General features: G+C 49.8%; 1 protein-coding gene across 7 annotated transcripts; it reads right to left on the bottom strand.

The window, feature by feature from the left end:
* Positions 1–291: 291 nt before the first annotated feature.
* LOC118278261 (uncharacterized) lies at positions 292–15,016 on the bottom strand. Of its 7 annotated transcripts, XM_050700153.1 has the most exons (9): positions 14,714–15,016; positions 9,707–9,806; positions 8,132–8,272; positions 3,756–6,943; positions 2,801–3,424; positions 2,005–2,184; positions 1,815–1,918; positions 931–989; positions 292–842 (listed from the first exon to the last, which is right to left on the bottom strand). In XM_050700153.1, the coding sequence occupies exons 3-9, from the start codon at positions 8,224–8,226 to the stop codon at positions 719–721; spliced, it is 4,374 nt and encodes a 1,457-aa protein (XP_050556110.1). In that variant the 5' UTR covers positions 8,227–8,272; positions 9,707–9,806; positions 14,714–15,016; the 3' UTR covers positions 292–718. The 7 variants fall into 7 exon arrangements, 5 of the variants coding, with proteins under 5 accessions (XP_050556110.1, XP_050556112.1, XP_050556109.1 ...); XM_050700155.1 differs by lacking the exon at positions 9,707–9,806 and having other exon boundaries at positions 931–1,002; XM_050700152.1 differs by lacking the exon at positions 9,707–9,806.
* Between the last annotated feature and the right edge of the window lie 123 nt (positions 15,017–15,139).

Here is a 15,139-nt window from a genome sequence, read left to right as displayed (position 1 = left end):
ACTATTTAGTAAGTAGAGGTGGTTTCTTTTACCTTATTAGTAAGTTTTGTGTTGCCAAATGAAATTTACGGGTGAAAACAACAGTGGAGTAGGAATTTGAGATTTGGGGATATTGATGAGAATGATTGAATTCACTCACTCGGTGAAACACAACTTCAGTTTTCTGTGAGGCCGTGGTATCACTTCAGGTCGAATTTAGTTATAGAACGTTATAGTCTTCATTTTATATTAGTCATATCTGTCGCGTGTCGACTTAGTCGTGTAATTGAGAAATACAATAAAATAAAACTATTTCAAATCATAAAACTATTTATTATTTACAGAATACCAAAATGTTACAATTTGTCGGGGTATACCCCCCCCCCCAGTTTCGGCTACGATTCATCCAAGTAAAAATTAACGTCGCTTCATCACCCTTGTGTTTCTTTACTTAATTTAACGCTTCACTGCGATAAAATTAAGCTGCCAAAGTAAATAAAGAAGTGTGAAAAGGGACGCAACACCTGCACTATTGCTGACCATCCAGGCCATTACATATATTGACATCCCGCTGCAGGCCGGCTGAAGTGAAAACTAATCTGATGGCAGCTACCCCGGCCATAATGACTTCACTAATATTATTTTGTTCCTTTTTGGACAATTAAGATTATTCAAGTAGGTACTACAAGAGTCCCGGCCTTAACAAAAGACAATGAAGTGTTGGGACAATGAGGGTGCGCTAGAGGCGCAGGTAGTGGCGCGGCGTGTAGACGCGCGTGAGGTCGCGCTCGCTCATGGTGGGCACGCGCGGCTTCAGCTCGGGGATGATGGCGCTGCCCAGCACCGACAGCCCGTCACTCGCCCTGCAACACACACTGCTGCACACACTGCTGCACACCACGCACACAGCGCACCGCCCGCGTGCACACACACACACACTGGGACACGTACCTGAGGGGCGCGTCCTCGCTGTCGGGCAGCCAGCAGTGCAGGGAGTACCCCCGACGCGTCTGAAACAACCGCCTTCTAGGTGTAAATGCTTGCTAAAAACAGATTGCGCGAAACCTCACGAGACATAATGATAAAATGATTCAATAAATCCTATGTTAACTTTCGTGCATTGGTCCCAGTGGTTGCAGAATGTATCTACATAGCTTCCTTAACAGGATTTCAGTATTGTGTTGTCTATGCACCCTTTCCCTTCCAAGAATAAAAACGTTTTAATGGGCAGCAAACGAGTTGACACGAATTATTTGATGTACTTACATAATCACCGCGTCCGGAGCCGGACACACGCAAACTATGGGAGTTTACAAGTGCATCGCAACCATTTAGGGATTGGTGATTGAGTTTGGAAATTGGGGATTAAGTCTTAGAGATTGGGGATAGGATAGAGATTTGAGTATTGCTAACATTGAAGACAGCAAAGATTGAGTCCTCGGTAACCCCACCCACACGATGACACGCACACTTTCTGTGAGGCCGGACTATCGCTACACCACTACAGTCGAGAGCCCATTCGTCCGTTCCTATCTATGAATGTCACGCACACGCCGCAGTCCTTACTTGTGTTCCATGTTAGGAGTTTGGATTAAATCATAGTAATACACACAGACACACACACGCACACACACCTACCATGTAGCCTGGCGTGACGGATTGTGTTTTGCTTTTTAACTGACTTAAAAAAAGGAGGCATTGCATATATTTATGTTTGTGTGCGATTAGCTCGCGTTTGGCTGAACCAATTTATTATATTATATTATTGTATTACTATTTTTATTTAATGTTGTCAGAGTTATTCCCTGTATTGCTCTGCACTACGAGTGGTATACCTTGACGGAGCTCTTTAGCTTACTCCGTGACGCACGATACGTCTCCACGTCAGGTAGCGGCTCACCAGACTTCTTCGAACTCTTGGACGCAAGAATAGAAGAGTCTGTAAAATAAGACAACAAGTGTGGAGTTTGGTAGAGTGAGCAGTGAGTGTCCTGATAGACCCTACTCCCGTCCACTTCGCATTACCGAGCGCTTCCTTCTTCATAGTGAGGGTGAGCTTGCTAGAGTCGGAGCGCGCGAGCTGCGCCAGCGGCGGCGCGGCGGCCGGCAGCGGCGGGCCCCGCGAGCCGCCCGCGCCCCCGCCCCCGCCCCCGCCGGCGGCCGCGCGGGACACGCACACGTCGCGCAGTGCCGACACGTGCATTCCTGCACACGCCACATTTCTCCACATAATGATATGCGCAGAACCAGCTTTACGGTGTTACTTCTGAACAGAGGAGTTGCATTACTACGTGGCCTATTTGAGAGGACTAGGCTTCCAGGGACCACCCTCACACTACGAAACATAATGTAGCGCAAGCGATATGCGGTCAAGCCGGCCCATTTGTGCTGAAACATGGCTTCCCCACATATATGTAAATAAATATATGAAACATGTCGCGGGGTCGTTTGGAACACATACTTAACAATTTATTTGTGTGCTCCACGTAATAATACTGTTGTTCGGGTATTATGTGAATAATAGTATCCCACCAAAAACATTCGACAGAAACTGTGCTCTCGCTTGACTTCAGAACTAGGTAAATGACAAACTTGAAATTTTGGAGTTGAAATATGTGATTATAACTTATTGGATGACAAAAATTTCTGCATTCTGATCTTATCCAGATATTACCAGGGCTATGGCTTCCTTAAAGGACGATGCGGCAGTGTTTGCTTCACGCTCGACTTGGCGGGAACACTGCCGTGCCCCCAGACACACACGGAACATGAGTGTGACATTGAAACTGAACAAGTGGTATGTATTGTAAGCAATCAGCACCTGACAGGGCCCGTCGGCGGCGGCCTGCGACTCGTGCGGGAACCGCAAGCGCATCTCCACGTCCGCGGGCAGCGTGGCGCGGCACGAGCCCGCCACCGTCACCGACCAGCCACCTGCACACGCGACCGTCAGTAGCTGCGCACGCAGGCGGCGCGCGCCCCGCCCGCTGCTCACCTGGCTGCTGGGGGCTGGCGGGGCCCGCGCCCGCCTCGGGCTGCGCGCCCGGCGCCGGCCGCTCCGCGTCGCGGCGGCGCGCTGCCCGCCTGGCGCGGCCCTGCGACAGCCACTTGGGCGCGAGCGAGCACAGCAGGCTGCCTCCCGACTCGCTGCTGTCGCTGGAGCTGGCGGCGCCGCTGTCACCGCCGCCCTTAAACTCTGGTAGTTTGACGAACGGCGAGTGCATTCCGTCGTTCGCCTTTCTCTTGTCGCCGATGATGTACGCATCGACCGGCGAGCAGTCGGAGCGCGGCTCTGCAGACGGAGACGTGCCGCTGGCGGGCTGCCGGCGCCGTTCGCCGCGCTCTTCTCGGGTGCTGTGTTCATGTCGCTGTGGATTCGGATGTCTTTCGTTTTGTGTCATTGTGGACCTGCGTTGCCGTGCTTTGTCAGCCATTTCTTTTTGACCTTATTGTAAATAAAACAACGTAAATAATTTGCTTTTTTTAATAGTACGATTCAAACTTTTGTATACATATAAATGCTCTTATAACGCGTAATAAATAATAATTAATAAATTATGCTATCGACGGGTGGTGCTTGTGACGTTGACACTAGTCAGAGTAGTAACTGACGCAGGGACGCGTCGGTAGTGTCACCAAACTAAGGTGTCGAAGCGAATTCTATGATACAAGTGAAATATGTAAACTAGTGTAGGCGCGAGTGGAGGGTGCGTGCGGCTACTCGACGGGTACGGAGCGGGCGGTGCGGTGCGGCAGTAGCGGCGGGAGCGGGGTACCTGCGCCGTGCTGCGCCAGCCAGGCGTGGCGGCCGCGCTTGCTGGCCAGGGGAGCTTCCTCCCGCACCGCGCCTTCTGTTCCTGATGTCCGCATAGGACTAGTCGCTGCTGACTTGCTTAGAGGGGATGTCATTGTTGTTTGGTTTTTGGATCTGAGAGGCTTTTTACTGGTATCGCAATCCGTCATCGGAGAAGTGGCAGCACTTTTCATGTCTTTACATCGTCGTGGTGAATCCCCTTGAGGTTTGATGAGTTTTTGTGATGGGTGTGCGGACGCAGGCGGCGCCGTTGGCTCATCAAGTGCGGAGGTGTCGGAGGCGCGGCGGTTGTGGTTAGGGTCTTCGCTGCCGGAATCAAGGCTGAGACTGCTGCGCTCTTCGGGGATGATGTCGAAGGTCTGCTTGAAGCGCGGCACGGAGGCGCGTCGGGGCGCCGGTGGGGGGCCGGTTGGTTCGCTGAGTTCGCTGGGCTCGCTCTCCACTAACGCGCCCAGCAACATATCTGCGATTAAGCGGTTGGTGTTGCCATTGAGCTCAGCTCGCGGCATCGAACTGCGCCTACTACTACTACTACTCGTAGGGGATCTTAAATTTTTGTCATAAATAGGAATAGGAATACGAGATTTTTTATTTTTCACATGTTGATTATGATTTTCGTCAGAGTTAGTAGTTTCTGGAGAACTTTGTGACCCATTCACGTATTCTAATATTTCTAAAATTTCGATACATTTGTTACCATCACGTATTTCAGACTTTTGGTATATCCGCTTAGCGGCCCTATCGTCGCAGGCGACCGCGGGTCTCGTCACGAGTGACAGTTTGCCATGTATTTGGTGACGTTCGCTCCTCTGTTTACCCGTCTGCTGCGAGTCGCATCGAGTATTGTGACTCTTCGCAGATAAAAATGGATCTCTATCTTCGATGGGCAGCAGCTCTTTCTTCCAAGTTCGCTTGACGACGTTATCATCGGAGTGCGAGGCCAGCGTCCTGGCGGGGCGGTGCTTGATGCGCATGCACTTGTATTCATCTTGTGCAACTTTAGCGATGACGTCATCAATAAGCGCGTTCACGATGGCGACACAGTCACGCTCCAGGTCGCGCCGCCCACGCGTGCGCTCCGCCTGGGGTTCTCTCGGCCGCGTTTTACCCCTTGATCTCCTTGCACACTCCATTCGCATTTCTCGTTTACGATGTCGTCGGTATAATCTCTGTTTTATTTTTTCAGGCATCCGATCGGCCACATTCACGTTTTCTTTATCACAGTCACACTCATTGTCTTTGATTTTAATGAAAAATGACTCACCCTTGTCCTTCGGAGTAGTAGGTTCGTCTTGGCGAGCATCTTCGGGTAACAGATCTAGAACGTCTATTGCGGACCGAACGAGTTCGTTGCGCCTGTTGGAGAAAGCACGACGTAGCAACACGGACCTTGGAGAGTTGGGATCGTCTAGACTATCCACAAGACTAGTGCAGTCGGAACCCATAAGGTCTGCGTCCTCGGAGGAGGAGGTGTTCACCTCCATGGAGTCGGTGTGCGGGAGGGCAGAGAAGCGCGGCACGACAGGCCGGTCCTCCACGTCGGGATAGTAGCTGCCGGTTCCTACGCCGCTGATAACCTCGTACCTGCCTTCCATCGTGTCCCTAGCCTGCGTGCTTAGCTCGTTGTCATTGTTAATGAACACATCCGTTGCGCTTGAGATTTCGATATGTGATATTTCTGGCATTGTTTGTTCAGGATAGTCGACTCCGACGTCCAGGCTGTGGAACTCGTCTTGGAACAGCTTCTGTATCTGCTGCAGCACGGCCTGGTTGACGGCGTCATGCTGCAGGTCGAAGGGGTCCGTGTTATTGTTGCACTCGACGCTGTGCTCGTCGCGGATGGCGAGCTCGGAGTCTCTCTGCTCCTGCGGCGAGTGCTGGCCGGGCGGGTTGTTGCAGTTGTCTTTGCTGCCCTCGTTCATGCACAGCTCTTCATTTCCAAATATAATTTGGTTGTTGGAGGTGGGGCTCAAGTGAACTATCGTATTAACTCCTGTATTTTGTAGTTTTACTTTTATTTCCTTTTCAACAATACTTATCTTCCTATGGCTTCCCATAGACGCATTCATGCATTCCAATTGATCAGTCAACGAATTCAGGCTCTCTACTAGAATATTGGACACATATTCATCAATGTTAATATTTTGGGCAGTCTTCTGGTTTTGCGCGGGAGTCCTCAAACTTTGTGAGAACTTGTCCGGCGGAAGGGTGCTAGCAGACGGCGCAGAGCTCACGTTTAGTGTTTCTGACACGACAATCTCTAGTACTTCGTAGGACGGCGTGTGAACGGTCAGGGGCCTGTCGTAGGGTACGGCATCGTTGTCATCGCGGAACAAGCTCGTCGAGTGCTCACTCACGTGGCCGGCGATGTGCGCGCTGCTCGTGAGGTGGAGCGAGGGTCTGCTCCTCAGGCACTCCTGCGCAGTGGGGTACGACGCCGAATATGTGTCCGAGGAGTCTGACAGCAGGCGCTCGTCGCTGCCGGCCGCCGAGTGTTCGCTGGTCACGTGTGGGTCGTCTATCGTGCTTGATCTGATTTGTGTCGTAGACGTTTCGGACAAGTGGCGCTCCGAGTACTGCGGGAATGTATCCCTCTCGTGTCGTATCTCCGACTTGGAACCCTCACTGTCGGTGAGCACGTCCGTCACCGTCTCGGTGTAAGACGAAGGCTCGCGGCACTTGCACGTCGAGTCTGATAAGTCGATGCGGGTGCCGGAGTCTTTGCGGGGATCCTCAGCGCGATCGTAGCTATTTTTCATCGCGGCACGAATCATCTCGTCACTGCCGCGGAAGTCTCTCGAAGAGTCGAGTCGCTGCCGTTTGGGTGTGGTCCAGCCGACGGCGTGCGAGTAGCGCGAGGAGGCCAGGCCGCTGGACAGCTGGCGCAGCTCGGAGCGGGAGCCGTCGAGCGAGCGCGTGCCGAGCCCGGCGGCGGGCGCGGGCTCGCAGCAGCAGCAGCCGCGGCCCCACAGCCGCCGGAGCAGCGCCGACTTGCGCATGAGCTCGCGGTCGCGGCGCAGGAAGCGGTGCGGCGTGTCGCCGGGCGAGCCGGCCGCGTCCCAGCCCGGCCCCGGGGACGCCGAAGCGACCGAGCGGTTGGTTTGAGGTGCGCTTTCCTCTGAGTCCGATCTCTGCTGCGCGAGACGATATCTGCAATATGTCACAAGCATATTTCTTATGTTAATTAAAGGTGGCCCAATACTAGGATTTCCTCCTCTGCCGTGAATTATGTTACAAATATACAATTTCACATACATACAAATCATTCAAACAAAGAATTGTTCCATGTGGGAATCGAACCCACAACATATCGCAAAGTAGTAACGTGCTCAACGATAGCGTCAACCGTCCAGTCAATTCAGCCATTAAAGCCAAATCACCGTAAATGTGGTAATATTAAGTGGAGTGACGATATATGCGCGCCGTTGAAGATTGAGTTTAGTGGCGTGCCACTGGAGAGGCTACTAGCAACGGTCGGAACCGAGCTGATTATGATGACGGAGAACATACCGAGGATACACACAGTTTGTATGGTGGAGGCAGTGGAGGCAATAAGATAGACCTGTCGAAGCGCACCACCCGGACGGCATACAAACACGTGTCAGTTGAGAGTACAATATGGCGCCGAACCGTTATTTAAGAGTGATACTGTGGTGATACTCTATGTTCACGATTGAATATTAAATTAAACGATAGTTAAATTTTTATTCATTAATATTACGTGAAATATGGATTAATAAAAAAAATATAAAAATATTGAATAATGCTGGTGTTGTCAAGAAAATTATTCTGATTTTCAACACATTCGTGGGAAAATATTTATATACATACATACATATCGTCACGCCTTTCACGTCGGTGGTGTGCCTATTGCCATATACCGGGCACATTTCCAGACTCCGTGCTACCACTGAGAAATTTTCGAAAAACCGAAAAAAGCCCAGTAATACTTCGCCCGACCCGGGAATCGAACCCGAGACCTTGCCCGGCAGTCGCACTTGCAACCACTCGGCCAACGAGGCAGAAAATAATTATATGTATAGGTATAGGTGTTATGTCAAAAGTGAGTCCACGTTTGTGGACGCGCGGTAATGGAGATTGTTTCTCTGTTGGTGTAGCTCAGTGGATGGAGGCGACAGGAGGCGTCGCAGTGAGAACATCTCTACCGAGTCGATGCTCTGCAGCATGATGTGTTGATGGGAAGACCTTGCCAATATGTTTAGAAACTGTACTCTAGTGCACTTCAATATGTTCATGACAAGTGGTATAGTTGTGTACGGTCGCTGCACTACAATTTGTAAGAATTCGAAGCTGAAGTAGTGGTGTGTTGGCACTTACTTCCGCATGATAGTCTCGGGCACGGAGTAGCGGCGGCACAGCAGGCCCGGCGAGGCGCCCGGCCGCGGCGGCAGCTCGGCGGCGGCGCGCTCCATGGCGGCGGGGGCGGGCGCGGCCCACTGCCGCACCGACCGGCTGAAACTAACATCAGTATTTATAATTCACTTGTAATTTATATCATTGAATTTTATTTATGGAAGTCCAGGGCAGATTTAAAAGGTTTGAAAAAAATGTTTGAGGCGATACGGGGTATTTATTCCGAATCAGTAAGTAGGTATTATAATAAAAATAATTCAAGAAGTCAGTCACTTGGAACTACCAATGCTTTATACAGTTCGAAGAAAAGAAAACAAAACAAATTAAGTGCAGCACGAGTTTACTTAATATTCTCTAGCAAAAGATTATGGAAACTAATATTTATACGTGATAATTATTTAGTATCATTGTCTAAAAAGTAAACGTTAACAAAGAATTTTCGCGAAACTCCAAAATTACTAGATTATTAACAAATTAAAACAAGCTCCGTGGTTCGATCAGATTCTAATTCAAATAATTTTGTCTTCAAGAAATGACAAACAAAGAAAAAAATATTTATCGTTGATGAAGATAAAGCCGTCTTAAAGCCACAATCCGCACGGAATGAGACGCAATGAGAAAACTGTAAGCAATACTAACTTCCTTTTACTCAAGGATCGGACAAAGAGAGAGAGTGAGACAGATTGCTCCGGGAGTCCGTTGACAGGGAGACGTCGTCACCACAACCACCTCATCTCATGAAACCTCCGAAATGTGGAGCTACGTTGGTGAAGGAATGTTGTCGCAGTCAGTCGTCGTCTGCACTACACACTAGTACACTCAGTGGTCTGTTGCAGCGAATGCAGTAGTACGACTCGGGACTATAGTTGATGAAACCTTCGATGTTAGCTGGCTTGGTTAATTAGAGCTCCCAATTTACGTTTCAGGGGTTTCATATTATGAGAGTGCTGCAGATTATTGCAATCGTCGGTAAGTCGTGCAGAAAGAAAGCGGCCACTGCTACCGCAGCTCTAGTGAATAATAAGTGCATTCCGATGGCGGTACGATGGATACACAACATTGGCGGCGACCAGTGGACTGTGCTGCGTGGACTGAAGAGTGCGCCAGACGTGGCAGGCGAGCCGGGCAGACACCTCAGGACACCCGGCGACCTGGGCAACCTCTCACCTGCAGCAGCGCGACTAGCTCCGCTCCTCGTAGTGGTGCCGCATACGTGTTACTGAGTAACGTTTTCCGAACGCATCCCTGGAGTTTATGATTTACACGCCTGCGCACTGCGGCCGACTGCGCGCGCGCCCGCTAACTGACTGGCGCGAATATATTCCATAATTAGTCGAGTCGCGCACGAGCGGCCGCTATGTGGCCACTTGACACAGTTGCTGTGCGCACTCAGCCATATATACATACAAAATGTAATGCAAGTGCAATAAGTACATGTGCGTGCATATCGTGAACCCGAGTTTCTAGCTAAGTTCTGCTGTAGAGGAGTCGGTGTGATATAGCAGAGTGCGAGGCTTGTGGAGGCAGAGTAGTACTGACCAGCGACTGAGCAGCGAGCGCGGCTCGGCCCACGCCTCGCGGACAGTGCGCAGCGCGTCGCGCAGCGCCGGCGTGACCCCGCGCGGCCCGCCGCCCGCGCCTGCAACAAGCCGCGCTCTGCACCTCGGACTGCACTCTGCCAGTCTGCCACTGCCACTCGGTCTCGCACAACACTACAGTGGCTCGTTAGACATCATGCCTCCATATGTTATTATAGGGACATGGTGACATGGTGCTGAGGAGGCAGTCACTGTACACAAGGTAAACGTACTTTAGACCGAGCTGTGGTCGGTATGGTCCTCGGTCTAGGCATTGAGCGGAGAGGTCTCTTAAAGAATAAATTAACAGTTTAGACTTAGTGCCGGATAAAGCCGACGCGGGGTCCGTAGCAATTGCGAACACGGGGCCCTTGAATCTGTTGAAATTTGTCATTTTCCCGATACTTTGTAGACCTGGGGGCTAAGTCTGCTATTACAATTAATTGTGTCAGAATGGTCGATCATTGAGCAGTGCAAGAGGGAAGGAACTACAGTGCCGGCGTTAGGGGGGGGGCGTGATGGGCCGATGGCCCAGGGCGACAAATTCTGGGGGGCGCCGATGCCGCCGCCGATGGGATCCGCAAAAAACTAACACTTGATATTGCTTCCCTCAAGTGGGCGCCACAATATTTTCGCCCAGGGTATCAGTGGCCCTTACGCCGCCGGCACTGAGGACCTATACAACCTACATAGCTCCGTAAGGCCCCTGTACTGTTTGTACATCGATTATTTAAGCTTTTCTAGACGATTCTTTGTTTTGTTCGGTATGGTATACTTTCAAATTGGTAACGTGGTGAGCATCATGGTAAGATCACAGGAAAATCGAGGGAATCCCTCAAATTCTAAGCACTTAAGTACCTATTAAGTTTATTCTGACATTGTTATTGTTACTGTTATTTCATAAAGTTCTGAACAATCAGTGGGTAGGCAATACAATTGGTAATAGAGTTTTTTTTTTTGTTTTTAGTTCAGTCGGTTTTTTGTTGATTTGGGCTCCCATAGGGCGCGGGGCCCGCAGCAATTTCTGCCTCCTGCTACATGGCTAATCCGGCACTGTTTAGATACCGCCAACGTCTGAACTAAGTACGCGCTCGATAGTAACTCCCTCGATGAAATGACGAGATTTACCCGCCGCTGCCCCCAGCAGCCTCGGCGCACGCCCGCCGCTATATTATTATTATTCGATGTAGGTCACAACGTGCTATATGAGTCAAGAAACCCACATTTTGCTTGAAGACATTATTCCACGCGGACAGAGCCGTGGGCAAATAGTGAATAATAAATGAGCCTCCACCGCCGCGTGCCGCCGCACCGCCATGCGCCCGTGCACTTGATGTTGCCGTACGAGTGCCGCCGCTACAGTTGTTGTGTTACTAGACGAAACGTTTCTTTGTCCGTCGTAGTTAGCAACGTGTAGTTACATCGACCGGTGCGGACGTGCATGCGCCAGCGAACCTGACTCCCGGCGTAGTGGCGGGCGGCGCGGTACTTTGACTACAGTAACCGGCAGTTTCTCAGCTATCTGGCAGGATCAAGTGTGTCTACCATCTTCTATAGGAATAAAAATGTTGTCCTAGTACCGGCCGCGGCGCAGCAGTTGACCGGTTGCTTCACAAAATGTCGCAGATTCGATTCCGTGACTGAATTTTTTTCTTAGTGTCACCTACAAATTGTTTTCGTGTTTGGGTGTAATTGGATGTAATGTGTTTTTGATAATGTTTATTTATAAACGTATCCACAAATGGTTAAGATTGTAGACGGGCAACAACCCGCGAGAGCACGCAAACAAATTCATTTCCAGGGTCGACGCAAGCTGCGAGCGCTGTGGCAAGTGTCGACTGTGCAACCTGCTTGTTCTAGTTCCGGGTGCCCGGGGCCCTTCCGCTTCCGGCAAACAATATAATTCGGCAGCCGGTGGAGAGTCGAGCAGGTCGCGGTCAGCGGGCGAGGGACGTCGTGTGACGACGGCGGCGAGTGAGTCACGAGCCGCGACTCGCGAGCTATTTCAGTCGCGTGCGGCGCGCGGCGCGGAGACGAGGGTGGCCTCGCGCGCCGCACCGGGCGGCCTCGCGCTGCGCCCGCCGCCGCCGCCGCGCGCCCCAACTTGACTGCGCCGACAAGGTCGACGCCACTGCTACAAACGTCACATGTGTGCCCTGCATGCGACCGGCTCGCCACGGCTGCCGACTGATGACTATTTTCTTCTTGATTTACACTAAAACGACTGAGAACGAAATGATTCTGCTTCTCATCATTAAGTGACATTTACATAGTTTTGTAAGACTGATTTATGTTCAATAAGACGGACCTACCACAGCTAGTTGTTGTGGTTTAAAGGCAAGAGTGAGTAAAGTAACTGGTAATTTGAGTTAAATATGTACCTATACCACGGCACGGCCCTATTTTGTTGAGCGTACAGTCATATTATTCTGTGGTACAGTGCGAAGTCATAAGTAGTCTTCTCTCTCTCGCGTCTTCCGCACTCCGCCAACCTAACCGCGAGCTAGTGGTCGCGTCCGCGTCATGCATCGTCAGTTTACTAGTCAGTCCTACAAGTACTGATTGTTGACCATATGATACTTCTTCTCAAATGATATCATTACGGCAATAGCAACGATATAAGGTCCTTTAATGAATGTGTTTATGTTGAATGAGTAGGTGACCAACTGCTTGTTATAAAGGTTTAATTGATACTAAGTAAAGTTGTGATTAATAAATAAGTTAAATAACATTAGCGTACATCGGCTCGTATCAGCGAACTATATGCGTTGTCCCAGTGACCCACAACCCTTCGAACTTGGCGTGATGGCGTCCCAATAAAGTTAAACTTGAATGATGGTATATTTTAATTTTTATTTGCATGAATGCAAGTTCTTAAAATAATTACATTTGTTCCGTCCGGCCTCGTGTCACCCTCGATAGGACCCTCAGCTTCCTACCAGCCAGTTGCGCCCTTGATTCAATGTATTAGCCAAAGTTGAGAGTAGGCGTTAAAGTAACGCCAAGAAGCTCGAGATGGTCACCCATCGGAACGGATACATTTCGGAATGTAGGAGTCAGTAGAAACCTCGTTTTCTTAAGGAACTTTACTGTCTGTTCCCTTAAGTGATATTGGAGCCAAGTATATCTACACAGCCGCTATGTTTTGGACTCCTGGGTGGTTGTTGTCGGCTCAATCCACAATCATCATCTTACTCTTATACCGAGTGATTGTAGGTCCAAAGTCTGCAGCCGGCGACTTGTAGCCACGCGCCGGCGCCGAAGAAGTGTTTCGGTCTCGTCTCTGGTTGATGCTAGGAGGGTATCATCTGCATATACAGATACAGATAATGTAGACATACTGCCAGTCACGGCGCTCCGTTTGTTCAAATCAGATTTGGAAGTTAATCGAAAGATGTTTCTTTAGATATCACTTAAATAGATAAACATGAGCGTACACCAAGGTTCCACATTATTGTCCTTTCTCAATACCCTTCCCCCCTCCAAATTCTCCTACTTATCTATCCTCCTACTTTCAATATATAAGCCACAGCAAGTATCTCCGATGTACAAATAATCCTCTACAATGTCCCACACATCGACCTGACTTCCTTCACTGCTCGAGAATTTCATGAAATGGTCGCATTGGTCTCTGCGTCGGCCGAAGGTTGACTGTTCGAGAATGTCACTAGACATTAAGTCCACCTTTATAACTGACGTACAAGAAGAGTAAATAAATAAATAAGGTTGTATTTATGTCGTCTACTTGCCACGTCTAAAACTAAAACTTAATTAAATTCTTCGAATGTGTAATTGGTTCACGGTTAATAACTGGACGTTGAGTGAGTCAAAAAGTGTAATTCTACAGTTCCAAACATAGTGAGAAACAGACGCAGAATTACAAGGGGGGACATCAGACATCGCATGAATCACATCACGTTTGACGATACAGGCTAAAAAGGAAGCGACTCCTCCCCCCCCCCCCTTACGTACTTAAACATGCTTTCGGAGCTAAGCAGAGCTTAATATATTTTACAATACTGATGAGTTACCCGGTGCGAATCCCGTAGCTATTTCAAACGACAAAATATCCCTGTGGTGCCCAGTCAATTCACACCCTTATGAAAATAAATTTTCTTTTTAATCGACTTCAATAGACAGAAGTACCTTCTCAGCTTGACCCGCATGTGTGTTGGTAATTAGTTATGTAAGTATGTCTGCCCGCGCCACAGACGAGACGGGACCATTTCGCGAGTTTAATTTGCGGTTTTCAAAAAATTGTTAGGAGCAGGTTCTGGTATATTAGTCGACTCTATTATTTAACAGACTTCATACAAATATTTTTTTTTAGAAAAAAAAAAATACTCTCGCATTTAAAGAAACAAAAGTCTTCAGCTTTACATGTATATTACCGGAAAATAACAAAAACCGCAAGTTTAAAATTTGTTCCAAACTCGTATGACCTACAAATATACAAATACCACAATAAAGGCAATAGTGTGCGTACGTAATGTAGGTACTTGTTTCACACGTTCATAGATTGTCCCTACCTACACCTAAAGAAAGCTTATCTAGCTACCAAGTAGGTATAAGGTGCAGGCTGCAGCACATATTTATTCGGAATTTAGGAAACATACCTGTGTCATCATAACATTCCACAGTTCAGATAGGAATGGACTACAGATATCAGAATAAAATGTGTCAGATACATGTGAGACACGGGCACGCAGCGGGGTATGCAGTGCGGGCAGTCCAGCACCATGACCTGAGCACTGACCTATGATTCAGCCAGAAGCGTCTGCCTCGCTGCCAAGGAGACGGGCATGTAAACACTGAGTGCGGCAGTGCGGGGCGGGGCGCGGGGCGCGGGCAGCCAGCCAGGCCGAGACCAACGCGGTACTAGGAAACCCTTTCAACATCGCTGATCACCAGCATCCTATAGTCATCGCCGGAAAGAGCTACAAGGAGTGATCGAGAGGAGCTTACTAACTTGAGCGCAGTCGAGAGCCTCGGTGTCACGAGGGTCCAGTGCTGGGGCAGGCGACACACTCCGACCTATGGTTGAAGTCCACTGATTCGGCACACTTATTACGACCACGGTCGACTTTTGAGCGAGCTGAGTCGTGTTCCTCTCCCAGAAGGGATTTTCCTGAACACGAATCAGTCTCTAGTTGTCGGTAGAGTGCGCGTGTACGCTCGTCACAGTTCAGCCCATTGGGCTCTAACTGGCGTGCGTATGGCGGGAGTGGTGTGTGGCGTGCGGCCCGCGGCGGTGGCCGAGTAGCACTGCTGCGTGCTGCGTGCTGGCCGGCGCCCTGCGCCCTGCGCCCCCGCCCCGCGCCCCGCGCCCCCTCATGCCGTCTCGCCGACATCTCAATGAAGTGACTCACTATTACAGCCCGGTGCACTGGTTTGA

The sequence above is a fragment of the Spodoptera frugiperda genome, chromosome 18 (assembly GCF_023101765.2).
Source record: "Spodoptera frugiperda isolate SF20-4 chromosome 18, AGI-APGP_CSIRO_Sfru_2.0, whole genome shotgun sequence".
NCBI lineage: Eukaryota > Metazoa > Arthropoda > Insecta > Lepidoptera > Noctuidae > Spodoptera > Spodoptera frugiperda.
This window is presented reverse-complemented; position numbering and strand designations above follow the sequence as displayed.